The sequence below is a fragment of the Cydia amplana genome, chromosome 22 (genome assembly GCF_948474715.1).
Source record: "Cydia amplana chromosome 22, ilCydAmpl1.1, whole genome shotgun sequence".
Lineage (NCBI taxonomy): Eukaryota > Metazoa > Arthropoda > Insecta > Lepidoptera > Tortricidae > Cydia > Cydia amplana.
Genome location: NC_086090.1, coordinates 3316193 through 3340680, shown reverse-complemented (window position 1 = coordinate 3340680; position 24488 = coordinate 3316193). Strand labels below are relative to the sequence as shown.

Here is a 24488-nt window from a genome sequence, read left to right as displayed (position 1 = left end):
ACACAGCTCCTGCATTAAATCGAGAAACGAGTAAGGAAATTACCGACCTCGTCAACCATTCAGCTCCCAAAACGGCCCGTTGTTAAGAACGCGTCACAATGCGCCGATATACGAGTGCTACATGCCTTTTGGCTATTATTGGCAAGTGCGTATAAAACCAGTATAAGTTGACCCTACCATATAATTTTATTACTATCACTACACCTTATAAAACAAAGTCCCCCGCCGCGTCTCTGTTTGTGTGTACTGGACGGATTTTCATGCGGTTGTCACCTATCAATAGAGTGATTCTTGAGGAAGGTTTAGGTGTAACTTGTTAAGGTTTTGTGTAACCCGTGCGAAGCCGGGGCGGGTCGCTAGTTTATAATAAGTCTATTGCATGTATAACCAACCTTAAGTTTATAATTGGGCATAAAGGAAGGAATGGAAAGATTCGCGCTCTGGATAGCATCCGTAGCTCAGTTAGTGGTAAACGATGCCCGGTGTTCTGAAAGCGATGACTTTTTCCAATTTTCTTTAGTAAGGTCAATGTGGCTAATTCCATCATATTCCGTACAAGAGCCAATATTTCTTTGATTTTCAAAAGGCAAAACACCCATTTGCGTTTGATTGCCGAACTAAAAGCAATCGCTGCTTTGTTGATGAATTTATCAATTTTGTTCGTTGTTCGAGAACAACGCTAATGGACGGAATAGGTCCTATGACGGAATTAGCCACATTGACCATATAAAATATTGTAGTAGGTATCGCTCGCACACGTTTATGCTTTAAAAAAAATTGTGGAGTGGAATCGCCTTTTTTTATCATTGAATTATGCATAGGACATAGTGCCTATAAGTATGTATTGTATCAGTCAGTACAGAGGTCCAGAGCTCAAAATTACATTGGCTCGAGGCAATGGAGAAAGCGATGGTAACAACGGCCTACCTACTTTTACGATGATCTGCCGCTTATGGGTCGTAAAGAGGCCCTTAATCGCGGTGTTTTCATCGTGTGTGTTGTGTATGGGCGGGTTGAGCGGTAATTTTGCTGACTTGGATTTTTTCAATAGGAAATCTGTGGAAGTATATAATATAAGCAAGCTTGTATGAAATTCAAAATTAAAAGTCAAGTCGCAGTATATATGAGGAATTCTAATATTTAAGGATTATATTAGTGATATTACGTTTGAGGCTGAAGATCTCGGTTGCAACGACTCAGTTCTTCTTTTGTAGACTTGTAGCCTGTTGTGAATGCCATTTTGTTATTTACACAGCGTTCAGTGACAGGGCAAAGGATACTGATAAATTGATAATAATAATCGGAATAAATCTCCTAGACACTCTTGACATGATTTTTGTGTGTAATAAACGAGGAGGCTTATTCTAATTGTAATAACATGTTATGGATTTGATTTGCATTTGTTATAGATATGATCTGTCAGTGTCAAAAGTGACAATCTTGGATAGAGAACTCTCGCTTTTTACACTGACATATAATATCTAAAACAAATCAAATTCTAGTCTGATATAACATTCAGAATGAGCCTCAAAGGCAATTTTATAATCCTACTTAAAAATAAAAACAGCAATATAGTAACTAATGAATTTATTTACATATTCACATATAATCTGCAACATTGACGTATATATTATCTTAAGTATTATGTGTCTATCACAACATTCAGTTTCGGGGGTGCGTGCGCGATCATAACAAGTGATACGCGCACGCGCATGTGGCGAGGGTGAGGCTGAGGGTGGGAGCGGCACCTGCGGGGAAAAAGCTTGTTTTACTTGCTTGCTTGTAAATTTGCTTTTAATAGTAGTAGTAAACTCTTTATTATACAAAAAGACATTAAAAATAACATAAAATTAGTAAGAAGTACAAAGGCGAACTTATCTCTTAAAAAATATCGTTGTCTGTAAAGTCGGTTTACGGGCGATAATTTTGCGTGATAACGTCATAAGAAAACATGATGAAAAATTAACTCACATTTATAGACGGGTCTAACGCGAAGTTATGTGTAGTGGGTGGTTTGAAAATGTGATGTCTACCCCAAACTTTTTCATACACTTTTCGTCGGGTAGTTGCACAAATCTCTGTTTTGACATTTTGCTGAGACTTTAGTTGGCCGCGACCATGACCAGTGAAACCTGTGTCGAAACGTCGGTATATAAAGGTAATTGAATAAATTTCGCGTTAGACCCGTCTATAAATGTGAGTTAATATGTGTTCAAAACGCGAAGGTTTTAAATATTATGATGAAAAATTGCCTACTTTTATACCTTACCATGGAGTGTCCACAACGTGACACTTTCGTGCATGCTACCGGAGACTACCGGTGTTCATCGATTTATAAGACGTTATCACGTCAAAGTATATAAACATGAATTCAATTTACACACAATGACAATGAAATATCAATATCATCTTCTTAGCGCGAGCGTTGTCCCGACTTTATGGGAACCTTAGTGTCTACATGGCAACTTCCCAAGAATTGGCATAGGAACTGCTTTTTTACGAAAGCAACTGCCATCTTACCTTTCAGAAGGAAAACTAGGCTATATTGGGTTTGTTCGGTATACCAAAGACTTCAAAAATACTTGTTCATGTCAATTAAAAAAAAAAACAGAATCCAAAGCAAGCTAAATTTAGAGAATTTGTGGTCTTCTGAAATCGTCTCCTGATCCAATCACTTTAACCAAATGGAACTCAGAGGCTTGCTTGTCCCCGATTTGATTAGTTGCCTGGGTTATCGGGGTATTGGGTTAAGTGCCACATTAGGTACAGTCGCCATCAGATATATCGGAGCGGCAGAGGTGCTCTAAATATCTGAATACGCACTCTAACGCCTTGACAATAGAGGCGTGTTCAGATATATGTAAACACCTTTTAATTTATTAAGGTGTAGCGTGTATTTTCACCCATCATTACTTTTTATTAGATACCATTCTTTAATTTACCATTCTTTCTTTAGATTTAGAGACGTCCGTGCCGTTAAAAATTGCCCTTTTAATTGAATGTAGATTTGGCAATGCAATGCGAGTTCTTATTCTTACTGCCATGCTTATTTAAAAACTAGATTTCAACAGTGAGATGAAAACAGCGGACAAAGGCAAAGTTGTCCAGTGTGATGGACATGCAACAGCACAAGAAACAATTAAAGTTGTTTTTGGTTACCCGCAGAATCCTCGCCAGTGACAGAGGCGGGGCGTGGCGCGTCCTCTCGCACGGACACTCTCTCGGACTGGCGCGCGTATATGTCCAGTATGGTGGACACGCAGCCCAACTCGAATTGGCCGCTGGGCGGCGGCACCAGCGTATACCTGATAAGCATAATAACTGTTTAAAAACGTATCAAGATCTCTATAAAAATCATTCATCTTAGAACATCGAAGAAGTCCAAATGGTATTTCATAACATTCTGAAGATGAAGGCCTTCCCGAAAGTAATCAATACGGCGGTATAAAATACGGAACAGAAAATTACCAGACAATTTTTTCTACATTCTGTAAAAATTAAAAGCCACGCAGTAAATAACCATACAGTGTGTCATTATATGGAACTTGCTAACTATGTAAACAAAAGTCACTAATTTAGTCAATTGACATTCAGAGACAATTTTAATATGGCGGTTTGTTTACATAGTTAGCAAGTTCCATGGAATGACACTTTATTAGTTAGGTATTATAAAGGCGTAAGTATTTACACTAATTAAAACGTACAGAAAAATATACGGGACGTGTGCAGCGTCAAACTGTTTTTGGGATAGAGTGGAAACTATGGCCCAAACCGTCTTGTGAACCCTCTGTACCCAACATGTTTTTTGGCTACTGATAATTAATGGTCATTTTAATTTTGAACAAGCAGAAACGTCTGCGAACTATGCCATTATTAAGCTTAGAATAAATATAAAAGTGGAAAAATTACTGTCTTGGGTGGGACTTGAACTACTACTTGACTTTAAGAAGTGTAACGCTCTTACGGTAGATGTCGCTAAGGTCCCCTTGACCCATATGGTGGAAAGATTTGCTGGCAATGGATGAGGTCTTGGTGGCTCAGATGACAGAGCGCTGGAGTGTCTATCATGAGGCCGTGAGTTCAATTCTCACCCAAGCGACTCGCTAGGGGAGTTCACTGTTCGTAGGCGCTTTTCGCTACATACGTTTTCCCGTGTTATCGGCTACGCTCGTAGCGCGTAGCTCGCGCTGGCACTGAATGAGTTAAATTATCATATTTAGATCTGATTAATATTAGCATACCTGACTACACTATGGTTCTTGCTCGGCTCCTCATGGTGGTAGGCCCTGGCCAGGCTGTTGCTGGTGTACGTCAACCCCACTCGGTACTGTTCAGTCTCCAGCACCGTTATCTCCAGCTGACTCGACGCTCCGCGCTCCGTGAAGTCCAACTCCGATACAGGATCCGCGACCGTTTCTGCGATCTGCAGGCAAAACACGGTATTACTGCAATGTTCTGTCGCCAGAGTGCAGCACTAGCACCCATCGGAAACCATAGAGTAACTTATACATACTGTGCCTTAAACTGTTTTTGACAAATTTTCACGGACAATAAAACATGATATTGATGCGTCAAGGCGGTTTGTTTACAAAGGGCCTAACGGGAAACGCGAAATTCGAAACTCAGCTATCTGCCACCTTATCACTCGAATAGATAAGAGTGATAGAGAGGTTAGATAACAAAATTTCGACTCTCTCGTTTCGCAGTAGACCCTCAGATTGTGATGGATTGTGGTAGTGGCGCCAAATCATAACGGGGGTGTTTACTGGCCATTACGGGGTCAAAGGAATTCTGCCCAAGATGGGACACTCTGACAACACCGATTGTCGTATGTGTGGCGAAGAGGAAGAGACAGTGAAACACTTAATGTGTGAATGTCACGCCCTCGCCAGACAAAGAATGAAGGACTTTGGGGCAGGATATCTGGAACCAAAGGACTTTAAAACGCTACCCATGAGCTCCATCATCCGACACATGGATATGGTGGGAAAAGCTCTTGAGTAGTTGACGGATCTTCTCTAGGGGGTAATTGCACAAAAGATCCCTATGGGTCGAAGTGTATCCGCAAGGGCCCCCGAAAACAATAAGATAAGATAAGGTAGTGGCGCCCCCTACTTTCGCGTAATATTCCCTATTAATGATTTTTAGTACGCTTTTGACGAAACCTGCGCTGTGGATGTAGGTCATGTCATGGCTTGTGTTTTAATTTTATGATAAAAATATCATCTTAGATTAATGAAATAAGCAAAAGTTGAGTACTGATATTAAGACAAATCGCCCACTCGTTATAGTCTGATAAATTATTTATTATACTGAAGGAATAATTGAATAAATTAATCGCTTCGGGCAAGACTTGAACTTACGAGCTTTCGAGTCTTACACGAAGCGGTGAATTTTTCCTGTAATGTAATAATTTGTAGTATCGCTCGCAGACGATGCGCGATGTGATTGATAAAAATTTGCGATGAAATTAAATCTCTCACCGGACAAGCTAAGAACCACATAGAAAAACAAAATCAAGAAATGGAGCAGATACTCTTTGCCATTATTATACATTATTAATTATGAAATACATTCTAAAGGGGCCCACTGATTACCAGTTTGCCGGGCGATATCGGCCTGTCAGTTAAACGCAAAAGGTGACATTTCCGAACTACTGACAGGCCGATATCGTTAAAATACTGCCGCAACATGCATCGAGAACCTAATTTTTTTGCCGTAAATCCGAAACACTTCGTCTTAGACTATACGTACACATTATATGGGCACAATTAATGTCACTCTGTCGATTATTGATTAAGGTACACCCACGCAATACTAATTTACGTATTTACATCTACATCATCTATATTTAGGCATTGTCATTGACGGCTTATTAACCAGACAATACAGATCATCACAGTCCCAGTTTCTGATACTTATCAATGTAATCGTATTGCTCAGAGGCGGCGCGTAAATAAGGCCTTTCAAAGACGCCTCTATTTGTCCCCAAGTCGCTATTTGTCTATAAATAGACCCTTCTTTGTTTACGAACTCTGTGATGGAGTTACTTGAATTAAATTAAATGTCATCAAACACTTACTTAAATCGTGTTAAACTTGAATCTTGTTAAAATAAATAAAGCGAAATTTTTAACAAAGCGACAAACGGGCTTTGTTTTAAATTAAGCCACGTTACAAAAAGTAGTAAGTAGTAGTTTCATTAAAAAGTTACTGGCGGTGGATTGTATGTCACTAAAGAAAATGTACAAGTAATTTTATTTTACTTTGAAACAGATACTACGAGTGAACCTGACGGATAAAATTCCAACTTCAAGTACCTACCTCTTTGCTTTACCGCGGTATTCGGAAAACAAGATCCGTTTTAGAGAAGAGAACGATACGATATGTACCAGATACCAACTAGTTTAGATTTCAACTAGATATCTTTTGCAGCTCAATCCGGGCGACCAATGTCACTTTTACGTTTGTTATGATTTTTAATTAATAATGTAATTTTGGTATGATTTTTAATGACAATTAAATATTTAGCAACCTTCTGGTCACAATTATTGCGGCTAGCAACACTATTAGTCAGTTTTGACAGCCCGCTTCTAACCAGCCAATCACAGGTGAGTATTACGAAACGCCAATCCGACTCGTTTCCGGTCCGGTTTTAGGCGCCATGTTGATCATTGAGGGCGCGCATTCTGTGGACAGCAGTTGAAGAGTGCACAAGTATTGTAAAGAGCGGAGTACTTGAATGTAATCATATTTAATTTAAATAAATCAGTACGATCATCGAGTGTGTTTGAATTCACGAAATCTCAGAAGAGGGGACGAACATCAAGTAAGCAAGGTATGTTATTTTGAAATCTTATGCTGTTTTATCTTTAAATTGATGATTGTGAAAGTGAACCTTGCTGCAATTTTAAAACAAGACGATATATTATGTATAGTAAGTGCCTAACGATAATGTAAAATTTATTCGGATGAATACTATTGAATAGCTAACATGTGAACAAGAGAGCGCAATGCAGTTAGGAGGCCACGTGTGTCTTTTGAAAGTTTAGTGGGTTGGTTGAGTAGTAGCTAATCAGTAACCATGTGTGTTGCTGCTAGAAGGCCATGTGTGCCTGTAGTAAAACAAGGAATAGTTTGCTAGTACGCGACCATGTGTGTTGTTGCTAGAAGGCCATGTGTGCCTGTAGTAAAACAGAATAGTTGGCTAGTATGCGACCATGTGTGTTGCTGCTAGAACGCCATGTGTGCCTGTAGTAAAACAAGGAATAGTTGGCTAGTACGCGACCATGTGTGTTGCTGCTAGGAGGCCATGTGTGCCTGTAGTAAAACAAAGAATAGTTCGCTAGTACGCGACCATGTGTGTTGTTGCTAGAAGGCCATGTGTGCCTGTAGTAAAACTGAATAGTTGGCTAGTATGCGACCATGTGTGTGGCTGCTAGGAGGCCATGTGTGCCTGTAATATATCGCCGAATAATTAGCTAGTACGTGACTATGTGCGTTGCCGCTCAAGAGCCATATGGGCCTGTGATGTTTCAATAAATAGGTATTTACGAGTAGCATGTGACCACGTGTGGGTAGCTGCTAGTAGGCTTTGTGCGCGTAACATCGATTATTTGGATAGTCAGCTACGCGACCACGTGTGTTGCTATTAGCTAGAGAGGTTGTGTAACAGAAGGCCACGTGGGTAGCAAATAAAGTAAGTTGGAGTTTTTCCAGTTTAGACTCGATGGTAGACTCGATGGTAGACTCGATGGTAGACTCGATGGTAGACTCGATGGTAGACTCGATGGTAGACTCGATGGTAGACTCGATGGTAGACTCGATGGTAGACTCGATAGTAGACTCGATGGTAGACTCGATGGTAGACTCGATGGTAGACTCGATGGTAGACTCGATGGTAGACTCGATGGTAGACTCGATGGTAGACTCGATGGTAGACTCGATGGTAGACTCGATGGTAGACTCGATGGTAGACTCGATGGTAGATTCGATGGTAGACTCGATGGTAGACTCGATGGTGCGAGACTGCGCTTCGAGTCTTTAGTTTTAAACCAAATAAGCTTGAGTTTTGAGAGCTGGAAATTGAACTGTGACTTATTTCAAATTTTATCCCGAGGTTATGGCGTCCGATATCGAAGATGAGACATCTAACGGCCCACGACGCGAGCACACCCCAGTTACACGGAAGAAGCGGAGACGAGAGATGCTGTCTTCGTGCCAAGGATCAACGAAGAAGACCCGCAGAACTGTTCCATCGGCAAATTGGACTGTCGAGGATGTTGCCCCAGCAGATGCTGCCACGCCGGTACTTGAACAGCCTACCGACGCGCCAGAAGGACAGCCTGCTCCACCAGTCGAGGCAGCCCCGCCACAAGGAGTCACATTCAATGAGGTACTACAGCTTATCAGTTCTTTGCAAGGAGGGAACAAAGACAAGACACATCACTTGAATAACAGTCAATTAAATAATGTGGTGCCAGAATTTGATCCCTCCAGTAAAGCACAAAGCATAGATAGCTGGATTCATAAAGTCAACGAATGTGTAAAAATATATGAGTGGAACGAGAAGCAGACCATACATTTCGCACTTCAAAAACTCGCGGGACTTGCTAAAAAATGGTTCGAGTCCTTACCGTCCGTAGTATATAGCTGGGAGGAGTGGCAAACGAAACTTAAAAAAGCCTTCCCAAACGAGCAAAATTATGGTCGGCTTCTCGAAGAAATGCTAGCTCGGACCACGCGTGCCGGTGAGCATTATCGCGAGTATTTCTACGATAAGCTAACTTTACTAAACAGATGTGAGATCCGAGCAAAGAAAGCGGTACAGTGTATAGTACACGGCATATTAGATAAGTCCGTTAGGAACGGTGCCCAAACTTTAAATTGTGAGGAACCAGAAGACTTATTGGATTATCTCAATTCGCAACGACCTCCTGACGTGTCTTTTAATAGGAAACGTAGTGAAGCCGGGCCCAAACAGAACTCTTCGGGTCCTTCAGGCGAAACCTCTATGACTTGCTTCAATTGTCGCGGAAAGGGGCATTCTTTTAGTAAATGTCCTCAACCCATAGTAAAATGTCAGAAATGCCAACGGGTAGGTCACGATTCTGCATCTTGCAAGCTTAGTCCTTTACAACTTAGGAATGATAGCAGAAAGAGCACGGTTGGTGAAGAGCGCAAAGTTCTTAGGATCTACACATTCCGCAATACCAATGATAAGTTTTTTAGAAAAATTGGTGTCAATGGCGGCGATTATGTAGCGTACGTAGACTTTGGTAGTGAGTGTAGCTTGATACGGGAATCCGAGGGCGAGAAAATTAATTTGGCAAAATGTTATTCGGAACTACCTGCAATAAAAGGATTTGGAGAGTCGTTGGTGTTTCCCGTCTATAAGAGCTTTGTGACTGTAAAAATTGACGAAGTTGAAGCTTCCATTGAAGTACTAGTGGTTAGTGATGAGTCAGGCGCCCTTACTGATTGGTCAGAATTTCACAGAGTTACCTTTCGTAACGGTTTTGAAAGACAGCTGTAAGTTGTTCTTTTATAAGAGCCCGATAAATGAAATGCAACAAGATAATTCTGTGAAGTTGTTGACTCTTAACTCTACCAAGATACAGGGGGTGAACCTTGTCGAAGTGTATTCAGAAGATTCCGCTTTTTCCGGTGATGTTTATGTTGAAGGGCATAGTTGCGGTGAACCTGGAAAGGAATATCATCTACATCAGGGTGCTTATAGTATCAAGGATGGGAGGGGTCATTTAGTGTTGACCAATTTAGCTAAAGATGTGTTGACATTGGACTCCAAGGTTCTTTTGGCCAGGGCTTCACCATTTGTAGAAAAGAAAGTTCGCCATGTAAATCGGATTTCCTGCGACATCTCGTCATTAGAGCCAATTGAAAAGAACGATATCAAGGTAGGAAAGGACGTCAGTACAGAGGTTGTCGATAGGTTACATACGCTTCTTCAGTCCTACCGTGATTGTTTTGCGTTAAATCTGAGCGAAATCGGGTCGGCTAAAGATGTTGAGATGACAATAGACTTATTAGATGACCGGCCTGTAGTCTACAGGCCTTATAGACTGTCGCATGTTGAGAGGGAGCAGGTGCGCAACACAATTGAAGAACTTTTGAGCAATGATATTATTCAAGAGTCGAACTCGGACTATGCCAGTCCCATCCTAATGGTAAAAAAAAAACGGGTGAACAACGATTATGTGTCGACTTCCGGGCTTTGAACAATAAAACTAAAAAAGATTGCTTCCCGCTCCCTCTGATCGAAGACCAGTTGTCAAACTTAAGTGGTAACCGCTTTTTCACCACTCTAGATCTCGCGTCTGGTTATTACCAGGTGCCCATGGCGGAAGATAGTCGACGTCTCACAGGTTTTGTAACACCAGATGGGCACTATGAATTTAAGAGGATGCCGTTCGGCCTTGCTAATGCGCCGGCAGTCTTTCAGAGACTTATTAACCGAATGCTTGGATCGAAGCGATTTGAATCTGCATTGGCATATCTGGACGACATCCTTGTGCCATCTGGTGATTTAGAGCAAGGTATTGAGAGATTAGAAGATGTCTTGAAACTCATCAGGGAGAATGGTCTTACACTTAAACTGTCAAAATGTCGCTTCTTTGACAACACGATTAATTACCTTGGCTATGAAATCTCGGCTGATGGGATTCGGCCCAACGAAGATAAAATATTGGCAGTCAAGACATTTCCTATCCCTCAGACAGTGCACGAGGTTAGGCAGTTTTTAGGCCTGGCTGGGTATTTCAGGAGATTTGTGAAAGGTTTTGGCGAGATTGCTAGACCACTCACAAATCTACTGAAGAAAGATGTGGCATTTAGATGGTCTGAAGTAGAGCTTCATGCGTTCACCAATTTAAAAAGTATGTTGATCGATCGTCCAATATTAGCTTTATACGACCCTAAACTTGACACTGAGCTTCATACGGATGCAAGCTCTCTTGGAGTGGCTGGGATACTGCTACAGTGGCAAGAGAATCCCCGTGTGTTGAAACCAGTAGCCTATTTTAGTAGGCAGACCACTCCGGAAGAGCGTCACTTGCATTCGTATGAGCTAGAAACTTTGGCGATAGTGAACTCTCTAAAAAAGTTTAGGGTGTACCTATTAGGAATTAATTTTAAGGTCGTGACAGACTGTAATGCTATCAGGACAACGTTGACCAAGCGCGACTTAGTACCTCGAATTGCCAGGTGGTGGCTCCAAATTAGCGAGTTCACCTTCGATATAGAGTATAGGCCTGGTACACAAATGACCCATGCTGACGCTCTTAGTCGTAATACTAGATTGACAGATAACGACAACGACTCACATACTTACACTGTTTATAACATAGAAAAAGATGATTGGCTCTTGACCTTACAGCTGTCCGACCCTGATTTAGCACGTATCGTAAAGATTCTTAAGCCGGGAAATGACGAGGAGGTTAGGGACATTAAGAAAAACTATGTAGTTAAAGACCATAAGCTTTATAGAAGAGTAGACGATAAATTGCGTTTGGTAGTGCCCCGAAGCGCGCGTTTTCAAATTTGTCACGCGAACCATGACGATATCGGGCACCTAGGCGTAACCAAAACTATTGAGAGGATTCAAGGGCAATACTGGTTCCCCAAACTTCGTCGTTTTATAAAAAAATATGTGGGTAACTGTATATCTTGCGCGTATAATAAGGATAGCTCTGCTAGACGAAAGCAAGGCCAGTTGTACCCCATACCAAAAGGCGACAAACCGTTTCACACGATTCACGTGGACCACTTAGGTCCATTTGTAAAGAGTGTTAGTGGTAATACGTATATTTTGACGATTGTAGACGGATTCACTAAATATGTTTTTGTGAAACCGGTAAAGAATACTAAGACAAAAACCACAGTGAAAGTATTAGAGGAGGTTTTTCATGATTTCATTTATCCCTCTCGAATCATTTCCGACCGAGGTACCTCGTTTACATCAGCGGCTTTCAAAAGATTTTGCGATTCTAATGGTATCAAACACATCCTAAACGCAGTGGCTTGCCCTAGGGCAAACGGCCAAGCCGAACGATTTAACCAGACCATATTAAATTCCATGATGAGGCATAATTCAGGTCAGGACGAACGTAGTTGGGACGTGTGTCTGAAAAAAATTCAGTGGGGCATAAATAACACCATAAATGCCACCACCCAGAGGACTGCATCGGAGACTCTTTTTGGTATTAAATCTCAAGACGGTCTCTCAAACAAGTTGGGTGTTGAAACCGACGTCGCTCGCAAATCCATGACTGATTTGAGGAGAGAAGTCGATGACAATATTCAGATGAGCCAGACAAAACAGAAACAAAGATTCGATCTTGGAAGAGTTCCCGCTGCAGTTTTTAAGGAAGGCGATTTGGTAAAATTAACTCGCACTAATTTTTACAACAAGGGAAATAGCACAAAACTGTTGTCTAAATTCATTGGTCCCTATAAAGTCGTAAAAATTTTGGGCAACGATAGGTACCAAATAGCCGACATTCCCGGATTCGGCAAAAAGAAAAGGCTATTTAAGAGTGTCGTTGCAGCCGATAGGTTAAGACCTTGGATTAAGATCAATTCACTCAAACCCGATTCAAATAAGTCTTTATCTAGTAGTAGTTCTAGTGAAACCTCAGATTATGAAACCGACGATAATATTCCCTTGTCAGAATTTAAAAAAAAGGCGATTTCAAAAGATTTAGAGAATACTATGATTGATTCATAATGTAATCGTTATTAAGTACTCATCAGTGTGTTTGCTTAATGACACGAGTGTTATGATCTAGTATTTCATGATGGTGCAAGCCAATGTTATGAGATTAGTATAAACATATATAGTAGTTATAAGATTAATATAATCATAGTAAATGTTCATTGTCATAAAAGCGGTACCTATTGAAAATATGTAATAAATAAATTAAAGTTAGAATCTGGCTTAGTTAATATAGATTTAGATTGCAGTTATATGTAGAGTCGTTAATGTGTTCTTTGGATCTTGGAATCTTAATAAGAGTATGTAATTTTAGAATGTGTAATGAGTGTACACCGGGACGGTGTACGAGTCGGATGGCCGAGTGTTATGATTTTTAATTAATAATGTAATTTTGGTATGATTTTTAATGACAATTAAATATTTAGCAACCTTCTGGTCACAATTATTGCGGCTAGCAACACTATTAGTCAGTTTTGACAGCCCGCTTCTAACCAGCCAATCACAGGTGAGTATTACGAAACGCCAATCCGACTCGTTTCCGGTCCGGTTTTAGGCGCCATGTTGATCATTGAGGGCGCGCATTCTGTGGACAGCAGTTGAAGAGTGCACAAGTATTGTAAAGAGCGGAGTACTTGAATGTAATCATATTTAATTTAAGTAAATCAGTACGATCATCGAGTGTGTTTGAATTCACGAAACGTTAAATTATCGTTTTAAGATAGTTTCAAAATCGTTTTGAGATCTAAAAATACATAACGAGTCGTTTTAGACATGTGAAAATCGTTCAAGAGTATCTCCAGAATCGCGGAAAAGTCAAATTTGACCGGCTAGATCTTAATAATATCGTTGTCGTGTCTTGATGATGTCTAATAGATATCTAGTTCAAAATCCGAATCGGGCCCTTAAAGTATAAATTTATATCTCATCTCTGTATAATTAGTGCATCTCAAAGCACTTATATAATATTCTACGTCACTTTAAATTCCCTCTAATTCACTGTAACATGGAGCTTATTTATTTATGAGCGAAGAAGCCAAAAGCTTCCGCTATCAAGTTATGCTGAAACTCAACATGGTGTAAAATGCGAGCTTAAATATTAAGCTTAGAGCGTAGTGATGTACAGCTGGGGACATTCGGGTATTGGTCAAGGCATTGATGATAAAAAGGGAGAATTTATTATACTTAAATAAGCCAGTCTTTTTCTTTTTCTGAAAAGAACGCAGCATTGCTGGCAAGAAGAAACACTGGATCTAGATTTGCTGAAAAGAGGGTAGTTTAGAAGATGAAATTGCTCATGGACAAGGCGGCAGTATTGCTGGCATGAAGTAGACTATTAAAGGCAGCTTTAAAATTGCCAGAAGTCCGACACTTACTAGTGTTGGCCGGTAGAAATATGTTTCAGATGGCGCCAGCTACCTGACCATTCTACGAATAGTGTCAAATTCATGTTTTTCTTTGAAATTTTATGGCCCGGATGCTAAAGCCTTTTAAGTCAAATCTCGTAGAACAAATCTAGAGACAGGTAAAACGCCATCATCTTTTTTAATACTTAAGTAGTCATTAAAAGGTTCGTTTTGGAGTTATGTATATAGATAGTGTTTAGTTTTTAAGTTTATAAAATGCAATATATGTGATCTGTGATATGGGCCTTGATTTAAATTTCTAAATAAATAAATATATCATCGGTATCGCTACCAAATATTTAGCGATGACGCATGCTACATTCCTGATGTTTGAATGTTCCCAGGAACATTCGCAATGGCGCAACACTACACGTACGTGGCGATTAACCAGTAAGTTGGCCAAGTTTCGGGTCAGAGCTTTTGTTATATTAACTATTAATATTTAATTAATGAGTGTCTGTCCGCCTTCGCGGGCAAGTTCAACTGTCCGGACCAACAATGTGCCTCGAGGGGCAACTACTGCAACTAGTTTTACTATTTTATTCACTGTCTTAGTTTCATCTTTTCGTTATTCAGGTTCGGTATATTTTAATAGGTACTTAGTTATTAATGTAAATTGTTCATGTTCTAATTAGCGTTTGTTAAATATTTGAGGTAACTTTTTGTTAGTTTGGAATTAAAACTAGTGCCACAGTTTATTGAGCCAAAATTTCAAAATTACAATAGTTTAGTACCTAATTGTATTTTTGTTGTATTTATAGTTTGTCAAAAGACTATCTTATTTCAAACATAGACAGAGATAATCAATTAATCATACTATCTTTGTCTTAGACTAGTACTAACACCCAAAAGAAAATGAAGAGTATAGTTTTTTTTGTTCTTATTTACTGACAAATTTGGTTTGACCAACTTTATATATACTTAGTTATATACCTATACTGTCCTTTTTATTTCGTTTTTAGACTCCTTCAAAGCTAACTTTGTACTAATTTGAATAGAAAAAAGTGAGGCGGTGTCATTATAAACGTCATATTTTCATAGAAGTTTGACATTAATGATGACATGGGTACACTTTGTCACTGCAAATTCCATACAGATTTATCTTAATCCGACTCTACTTACTTAATTATTCCGGATTTTTTTTGTTATTCGTATTTATTATTTGTTTCGAATAAAAGTATTAAATAAAAAATGATTTTTTATAAGTTTTTAATTAATTATTTTTGTCAATATGAAACCCTCTTAAAGAATATCATTTGATGTTACTTAGGCTTACCTTATGTGACATATCGTATCAATTAGCCCCATAGGTACATCATCTTCCACATCTTTACCTTCATTATCCCTTTGTATTTTGTATTCAGCCCATTAATTATCATCGTAAATAATAAACACGTACACGGAACGATAATGATTAAACGTGAAATTTCCCAAAAGCAAAAAGTTAAAATGGATGCTTAAATTTTGATTTCACGCCGATCCGTCTATATTTTCGAACAAAAGCTACTCAAATTACTTTTGAGAATCGTTCAGGATTTCTGCATGTAAGTACTTTTTGTTTTTGCATGGAAAATGATATACCGTAAAATGGGGTGAGTAGGGTTCGCGGGGAGAGTTGGGTTATGAATGGGGAGAGAAGGGATGAAAGAGGGGTGAGATGGGATTTTAAGGCTACTGCTACAAAAATAATGTTTTTCAATTTAAAATGGAGCTGTAGTCATACTCATAATAAAAAAAAATCGATCCAACAATCTTCCAAAATCACCTTTGTATGAAATCCCATCTCACCCCAATTACGAGAGACTACGGGGTGATGTGGGATTTCCTGTTTATCGTCAAAGTTATGAAATGGAACTACCCAAAATAAAATAAAAACTAAAATACAAACATCCGGAACACTTATTATATACACCATTCAGTTTGCATATGTAGAAATAAAATGTTATCGAGGTTTGAATGTCAGTGTTGCCCCTACTCACCCCATTTTACGGTACGGAAATAAAATACTGCGTGTATTTTTAAGATAAACGCAAACTTAAACGAGACGTAGGGTTAAGTGTTATGAAATGATTCTGAAAGAAGTTTTTTTTTACTCTTAACCACCAGGGGCCCGTTTCTCAAAAGCTTGTAACTTGTAATACAAGCGGATGTCACTTTTTGACAGCTTCTGTTAGAAAGAAGTTTTTTATTTACTCTTAACCACCAGGGGCCCGTTTCTCAAACGCTTGTAACTTGTAATACAAGCGGATGTCACTTTTTGACAGCTTTTGTTAGAAAGGGACTTCCACTTGTATTACAAGTTACAAGCTTTTGAGAAACGGGCCCCAGAGCATAATTTTATTAAGTGTCGGGTCGGCCCTAATTAAATACTATGCATATGGGATCGTATAAATGCACGCTGTATAAATGGTTGATCTTTTATGTTTTTCAGTTTTAAAAACGACAATAGGGCCCGAATAAAATGAATTATAATATAAGTAGGTATGCAAGTTAATATGGGGATCGCTTTTAATGGATATTTTATTCCATTAGTATTTTAATCCGTTAATAACGGCTTATTGGTTCTATTGAACAGACCTAATTATAAAGCCGTAGAATTTTAATGCAAATTGCAGTAGCAAATTTTACAACAATTTTACTCATTCTTTTAAACCTACTGGTTTAAAAGAATGAGTAAAATTGTTAGTAATAAAAGATAAGATAGATCTGAAGACGCGTCATGGTCCCCTTTTCTCCAGATTTGTATACACACACACACGAAAAAATATTTCAATGCAAGCGTACAAGTAGATAGGTACTTACATATATTATATTGTGTACCTAGAGCTTTTTTCATCGTCACCATTTCCCGTACTTAATTCTTGATAAACTTGGAAAATAATTTAATTCTACAATAAGTTGACCTTTAAATGTTTTCCAGACGAATGTCCTTATAAATTTTAATAAGCCGAACATATCGGAACTTTCACAATAGAAAATTGTTCGCGATTTTTAGCAAATTGCCCTTCGGCGAAACTTTTGACTCTTAATGAACTTGAAAGTGAAATTCGAAGCTGAATTTTATGAGGGTTGAGTATTGATTGGTCGATGAATGTTCACGGCCATCTTGAAGTTTTATTGCTCCGCAAAGCTCTTGTGTAGGTACAAAACTTAAGGTGCACACTGATTAACAGTCCGCCGGACGGTATCGGCCTGTCAGTTAGAATAAAAAGTTGACAGCTCCGAACAACTGACAGGCCGATATCGTCCGGCGGACTGTTAATCAGTGGGCCCCTTTAGGAAAGCCAGAACCCCTAGCGTTAAGTATCATTTTGTATGGGATTTTAACAGCGCGCCAAGCGGAACGTTTTGGAAACTCAAACTCCCATACAAAATGATACTTAACGCAAACGAGTACGTCACGTCACACATGTTGTAAGTTCTTTTAGTCACCTTGCGGACACCAGTTGAAAGTTCAGAAAAAGTTAATTTTCGTAAGACTTACTGCCCGATTCGGATTTTGTAATAGACATCTATTAGATATCTTGTAGACATCGCCAAGATACCATAACGATATGTTTAAGATCTCAAATCGATCGTCAAATCGTCAAATTTGACATTTCCGCGATTCTGGAGATACTCTTGAACGATTTCCACAAGATATTACTTAGAGATCTAATTCACATCTAATAGATATCTAACACGATCTATCGTAAAAGTGACATTGGTTGCCCGAATTGCGCTGCAAAAGAGAACTAGTTGAAATCTAAACTACTTATAACGTATCTAGAATGGATCTAGTACGTGTCGTCTCTTGTGAATATCTTGAAGTTCGAATACGGCAGTTAGATTATAAAACCTATTAATCTATTCAGTAGGTCTGGACAACATGAATTCTGGATTGCATCAAATTGAGCACCAGAAAGTAGAAATTATTTTTTCACACGTCCTATTTAGAAAAGAGCTTTTTCTTCCCTGCTAGGAGGGATCAAAGTGGCACTTTTCCTCCCTGCTAGGAGGGATCAAAGTAACACTTTTCTGTTCTAGCACACTATTTTTAATTTTTTTTGCACATTATTTTTTTTAGCTTAAATAATCTGTTTAATATTGTAGAATCCATCGCTTCATTCAGGATTCAATGTACGCCCTTGACGGAACCTTGTAACACAAACTACTACTATATATTTCGTCTCATTTTTTCCTCCTCGAAACTGACTGCTAGCTTGATCATTAAAACCGGACCTCTAAAGAAAATCTCGTCGTATTTATTAAAGAAAGTTGCAAACTCCCACCGCTATCGGAAACGAAACGTAATTCCTCACAGCATTCATTAGAGCAGCGCTGCGTTTTGTTCCGGGCTTCGTTTTTCCGCGTTTCGTTTTGCTCCCCTGTTTTGTTTTGCTTCTTGGCCAGTGGGCGCGGATAACGGCGATCTGCGGCGGCTTAGGTGCACCAGAATCGGGTAAGAGACTTTATAATCTTTAATGTGTGTGTGTGTGTGTGTGTGTGTGTGTGTGTGTGTGTGTGTGTGTGTGTGTGTGTGTGTGTGTGTGTGTGTGTGTGTGTGTGTGTGCGCGCGCGCGCGCGCATGTGTGTATGTGACGGCTGAATGCCCTAGGTACCGCTGGATAGACGAAATGCAGAAAGACCTTAGCGAACTCGGCGCCGTCGACTGGACGGAAACGGCTTTGGACAGAGTAGCATGGCAGTCTTTGGTGTCGGAGTATGTAAGTAATTAAGTAATGTGTGCAAGGCTACCAAGTCTTTCCAATAGTCGCATAAGGACAAATTGGCGCAAGTTTCGGCAAGATGTGTCAATTTAATACTTCGGCATTGTCTACCAATCAATTAGGTTTCAAAATTTAGGTTACTTTAATTGAACAAAACTGTAGTTTTGTATGGGTCTTTAACTTATTTTACTGAATACCACTGTATCCGTCACCTTCAATCCTGTGGTGTTAAAAAGTGACAGTTATTTTATTAGGTATACGGATAAAACCGTCCATAACCACGCCCGCTGAACATTTAATTCTAATAAAGATTTTTAAAACCTTTAACTCTTAAAGGTTTTAAAATTCTGATACTGGCTGATTCACTCAAACACCTAATTATTAAAACCAATTAGTAGGTTTTATCTCGTAGAACTATTCAAGAAATAAATCCTAACTTAATTTTTGCACTTTTGAAAAATTGAGTTTAATTTACATTAAAAAGCTGATTTATTTTATCTTTTCATTGAATTGGATTTCTTTACCCAAGAACTACAGTTTGTGTTTAGAGACCCATTTACCCCGTTCTAGTGCTACACAGCCACGCTGTTGAACAAACTGAAATCACTCGAAAATGAAAAAAGCCCGCCGTAAATATTTTCCTGCTGCGTTTTTCTTTCCGATAGCTGCGCCTAAAAAATACCTACTTGTGCAGGGGTTATTGCGTTTTCTCTAAAAGTAGTTGATAAAATACTTCAGTGTAGTGTTCGGTTTACGTTGAAAAATTAACCCAACTTCGGACCTTTAGCTTATACTAAGTTAAGCTATTAGTTAGAAGAACGATACCCAAAGGTTGTCTGGAAGAGATCGCTCTTTAGCGATAAGACCGCCTGTTGTCTGCCTCTACATTTAATCAATTGTTATTTTCTTTTGTATCTTTTTACTGAGGTGTGCCAATAAAGAGTATTATTCTATCTATGTATCTAACGATTCTCTCTTATACGACTTGTGAGGTGACGTTAGCGATGACTACGACTGTCAATAGATCATCAAGGATTCATTAGCCGTGATGCATGTTAAATAGTGCTGAAGAATAGGAGCCTGTTAAGTGCCATCCAAAGTAGAAGAGAACTCATGTTATACCGTAAATGTATAAAACTTTGTCCTTTAACATAACTTTGCCCACCGCGCCGCGTCAGAGTTCAGTAAAAGTGAAATAACCTAAAAGTAGTTATAGGTCCAGTATTTGACCGTTACTAACCTTACTAATACCATCGCTACTGACAGTTACAGTAGTAGTCGTCCAGTATTTGACCGCTACTAACCTTATGCTCGTCCAGTATCCAAGTGATGTTAGGCGCAGGGTAAGCCTCGTCCACTGTGCAGCTCGCTTTTATGACGTCTCCGCGCGCGTAGTTACCACGGGACACCGTGATCCGCGGCGCGCGAAATGGCGGGTCTGCAATTGTAACAGTATTTAAATAGATATTATAGGACATTCTTACACACATTGACTAAGCCCCACAGTAAGCTCCAGAAGGCTTGTGTTGTGGGTATCTGAATATCTAGGTAATAAATATATTGGTAATTTGATCAGGAGCAAGGCAACATGAATAAATTGTATATGTATTAGATGAGCAAAAAAAAAAAAACTGAAAATTTAACGGTGTTCTTAATAATTGGACATATAATGAGATTAAAATAAGTTGGCTAATTTGGATATGAAGTACTCATAAAACTGCGACGCCATTGCCATAAAGATGACGAGAAGGAAAAAGTTTTTAATGAAATCTAAAGCTAGTTTTAATGGTTTTCAGTGAAGTTTGGGTATGCACTTGCCTATTTTCATAATTCAAAAAGACATTTATGATTATTTTAGAATATGAATGTGCCAGAATAGGTAGGTGCTTAAGTAAAGTGTGTCAAAGGACTGTCTTATTTCAAATATAGACAGAGAGAGTCATACTATCTTTGTCTTACACTAGTACTTGCACCCAAAAGAAAAGGATGGGTATAGTTTTTTTTGTTCCTATTTACTGACAAATTGGTTTGACCATCTATAACGACAATATTATAAACAGCGGCACATCAGACCAGCTATCATGGTGGCATTTTTATCACCTGTCATGCCATGCGTCACTTTCGCACTTACATATTTGTTAGAACGTGACAGCCATGGTGACAAATGATAAAGAGCCGGCCATGTTAGCCCTACAGAAGATACTTCACGGTAGAGGAACGTGGACGACGATTACAGCTGCAAACATTTACGTCCGTGCGGATTGCCAAATTGTATGAAAAAGCCGTCCGCGCGGAGCGGACCACTCTAAAACGCTCCCTGAACTTAATACATATTGGTCCGGTGCGGATCGCTCCGCAGCGTCAAATTGTATGAGAAAGCTGTCTCAAACGCACTCTAAAACGCTCCCTGAACTTAATACATATTGGTCCGGTGCGAAGCGATCCGTACTGATGGTCCGCGTGACACTAAAACCAGCCTTACCTTCCCCCAAAGTAGGCACGCTGCTAGATAACGACTCTGAGGATCGCGGCTGCCTTACGATTGGGTTCGAAGGTTTGCCAGGTGCATAGATATATGTAGAGCCATGGTTCAGGAGGACGGTCATCATGGCCTTAGTGGTCAGAGGTGCGCTAGACGTTTTTTGCGTCACCACACGATAATGAAGGCTTTGGTCTCAGCCAATGTTCTCTGGTGTCTTGGAGCCTTCGGGATTGTGACGTTTGGATGGCAAAGGGCCAGATGGTCTATTGATGGAATCACATGAAAATATGACGTTCTTGTGACACTGTCCGATTATACTAGTTGTAGTGTTACTTTCAATGTTTTTACCTTAAACTCGACTGTACTGTTTCGACGTTTCAGGCCGTGTAGCCAAGATGCCAATCGCTTACGCTCCTTATCGATCGAAACGCAACTGTCACTGTCGCACTAGTATGAAAGAGTGATAGAGAGACACAAAGCGTTTCGTTGTCGAAGCGATAGCGATTGTCACCTTGGCTTGGCCGGCAGTTGAGTTGCACAAACTGTGGTCACGGAAAGACTATTCTTCTACTTTTTTTTCATTTTATTTTTTTTTCTTCTTTTTGTTGAGTTGAGTCTTAGTAGTGTTAATACTTACCAACGACAGTTAATGGTGCTGAACGAATGTCCGTATGGAACAGAGGAGCGTCAGCTGAGACCTCGCACTGATAGTCCCCGCTCAGCCGCCTGTTGAGATTCACTATGCGGACCTGGTGCTCGTCTGACTGCGTGAGCTGCAAACGGATAAATAATTATGTTTCACAATGGAGACTTATTACCTATTAAAAAAACCGCATCAAAATCCGTTGCGTAGTTTTAAAGATCTAATATATATATATGTATATATAAGCTTACATAGGGACAGACAGACAGCGGGAAGCGACTTTGTTTTATACTATGTAGTGATAAGAAATTAAAACTTATGATGTCAGCTGTCAGATATTCTAGAAGTTGGGGGGATTCAAGGTTGATGAATATGATAGTTTAAAAAATGCGGAAGTTAAAAATTTTGAAAGACGGGCAAGTAAAGGGTGTGGGGAAATACAAGCAATACTGACATCAACAGATGCGCCTGGTAGAGGGAACACTCTAGTTGGTGAAAGCGGTAGAACCCTGTTTCCACGCGATACCAGCGGCTGCTGTACAGCGCGGCGCCCTCAGTCGTACGAGCAGCGTATGGCTTGCAGCCGGAGAGACCGAGACAGGGATTAGTGACAGATAACTTACTGCCGTCCAAGGATAGTAACAAATGACGGATACTTACATCTACGGACGCTCCGGGTAGAGAAAACACCATAGTTGGCGGCAGCTCGCGCGGCACGAAGCGGTAGAACTCTGTCTCCGCGCGGTACCAGCGGATGCTGTACAGCGCGGCCCCCTCTAAGTCGTACGAGCAGTGTATGGCTTGCAGCCGGAGAGACCGAGACAGGGATTAGTGACAGATAACTTACTACCGTCCAATGATAGTAACAAATTACGGATACTTACATCTACGGACGCTCCGGGTAGAGGAAACACCATAGTTGGCGGCAGCTCTCGCGGCACGAAGCGGTAAAACTCCGTCTCCGCGCGGTACCAGCGGATGCTGTACAGCGCGGCCCCCTCTAAGTCGTACGAGCAGCGTATGGCTTGCAGCCGGAGAGACCGAGACAGGGATTAGTGACAGATAACTTACCGTCCAATGATAGTAACAAATGACGGATACTTACATCTACGGACGCTCCGGGTAGAGGAAACACCATAGTTGGCGGCAGCTCGCGCGGCACGAAGCGGTAGAACTCTGTCTCCGCGCGGTACCAGCGGATGCTGTACAGCGCGGCCCCCTCTAAGTCGTACGAGCAGCGTAGAACCGCCGCTTGACCTTCACCGGAGAGAACAGCGCGAGGGACTGAGATGGAGAGGTTGCGGAGCGACCATACTCCTCCTGAAACAATAAAATATCCATCTTCATCACCTCATTAATGCAACTACCTGTCTGGCCTAGTTGGCAGCGACCCTGGCAGTGAAACCGATGGTTCTGTTCAAATCCCGGTTAGGGCACTTATTTGTGAGATGAGCACGGAAATTTGTTCCTGAGTATTTATAAATTATTTATAAAGAAATGAAAAGACAAATTGTCAACTTAAGAGTCCTTAGTCCTACAAGCGAGCGTTTTTTGCAATCTGTTACCTTTTTCATTCAAGATTACGACGTAACTATTAGTATTCATTCAAAAACTGATAACGTACTTAAATAATCATTTCTTAAACTAGCAAGTAAGACCGTTCAAGTTGACATTTTCTCTTTTTAAACCTAAAATAAATGAGTTTTCTTGGGAGGCTTTTTCAAAATTTGCAGTGAGAACTGTCGTTTCGGTTCTCAATTTTGCAGTAAACAAGAATCATTTGATACAGAAATGATTACAATTCAATTCACCATATCTTTTACGAGCGGCTAAGACTATTGAAAATCAAAGATTCATTAAAAAAAATGGATATTTAACCTTCCGAACTTTCTTCATTTTTTGGGTGAAAACAGGGTTACATTATATTTTTTTATCGCAAATTGTACTATTATTTTGCCCTAAAAATAATATTATAGCAAACTATAACTATACGTTAACCCATAAAAAAATAATCATAACTATAGGACCTACCTTGCCGTAAATTTATATTATTTTAAAACACGTATAAATCACGCTGCACCGACGCCGCGCGCTCATTCTCCGCCGAGGCGGCTTAGGGGACGGACCTGTGCTCGATCGTCAGGCGTTCGGTGACTATGGTGCGTTCGTAAACAGCCAGAGAGTTCCGAGAAGTGCTGTATACAGCGACTAGAAAATCTTGATACAAATAAGTACATTTTTTACACCATATTTAATTTCAACAACAGACTCTCGCTAGGTGATAGGTTTTCAGTGTTACTTGAATACTGGTTAGGTTTTGCATTATTATTATACCCGGACGACCTGGATAATGTCCATCTTCTCATGATGGAGTCAGGAGTTGGTCACCGAACTCCTAATCTACTCATCATAACTCCATCGTGTTTGGGCTCAATAGATTTGCCTCGACGAGCACCTTCGTTCTAGATGAGGTCCAGGTTCTCATGATGGAGTCAGGAGTTGGTCACCAGAACTCCTAA

General features: G+C 40.0%; 1 protein-coding gene across 2 annotated transcripts in view; it reads right to left on the bottom strand.

Moving 5' to 3' along the window:
• Positions 1-1572: 1572 nt before the first annotated feature.
• LOC134658388 (uncharacterized) overlaps positions 1573-24488 on the bottom strand; it is a 409322-nt gene continuing 386406 nt past the window's right edge. Inside the window, exons 2-7 of one of the 2 annotated variants that reach the window (XM_063514070.1) lie at positions 23075-23289; positions 21964-22099; positions 20149-20282; positions 4242-4423; positions 3160-3305; positions 1573-1748 (exon numbers count right to left, since the gene is read on the bottom strand). In XM_063514070.1, coding sequence (XP_063370140.1) covers positions 1687-1748; positions 3160-3305; positions 4242-4423; positions 20149-20282; positions 21964-22099; positions 23075-23289 — 875 coding nt within the window. In that variant the 3' untranslated portion in view covers positions 1573-1686. Of the gene's footprint in view, positions 1749-3159; positions 3306-4241; positions 4424-20148; positions 20283-21963; positions 22100-22629; positions 22761-23074; positions 23290-24488 lie in introns of those variants that run through there. The other variant, XM_063514071.1, reaches the window with a different exon arrangement.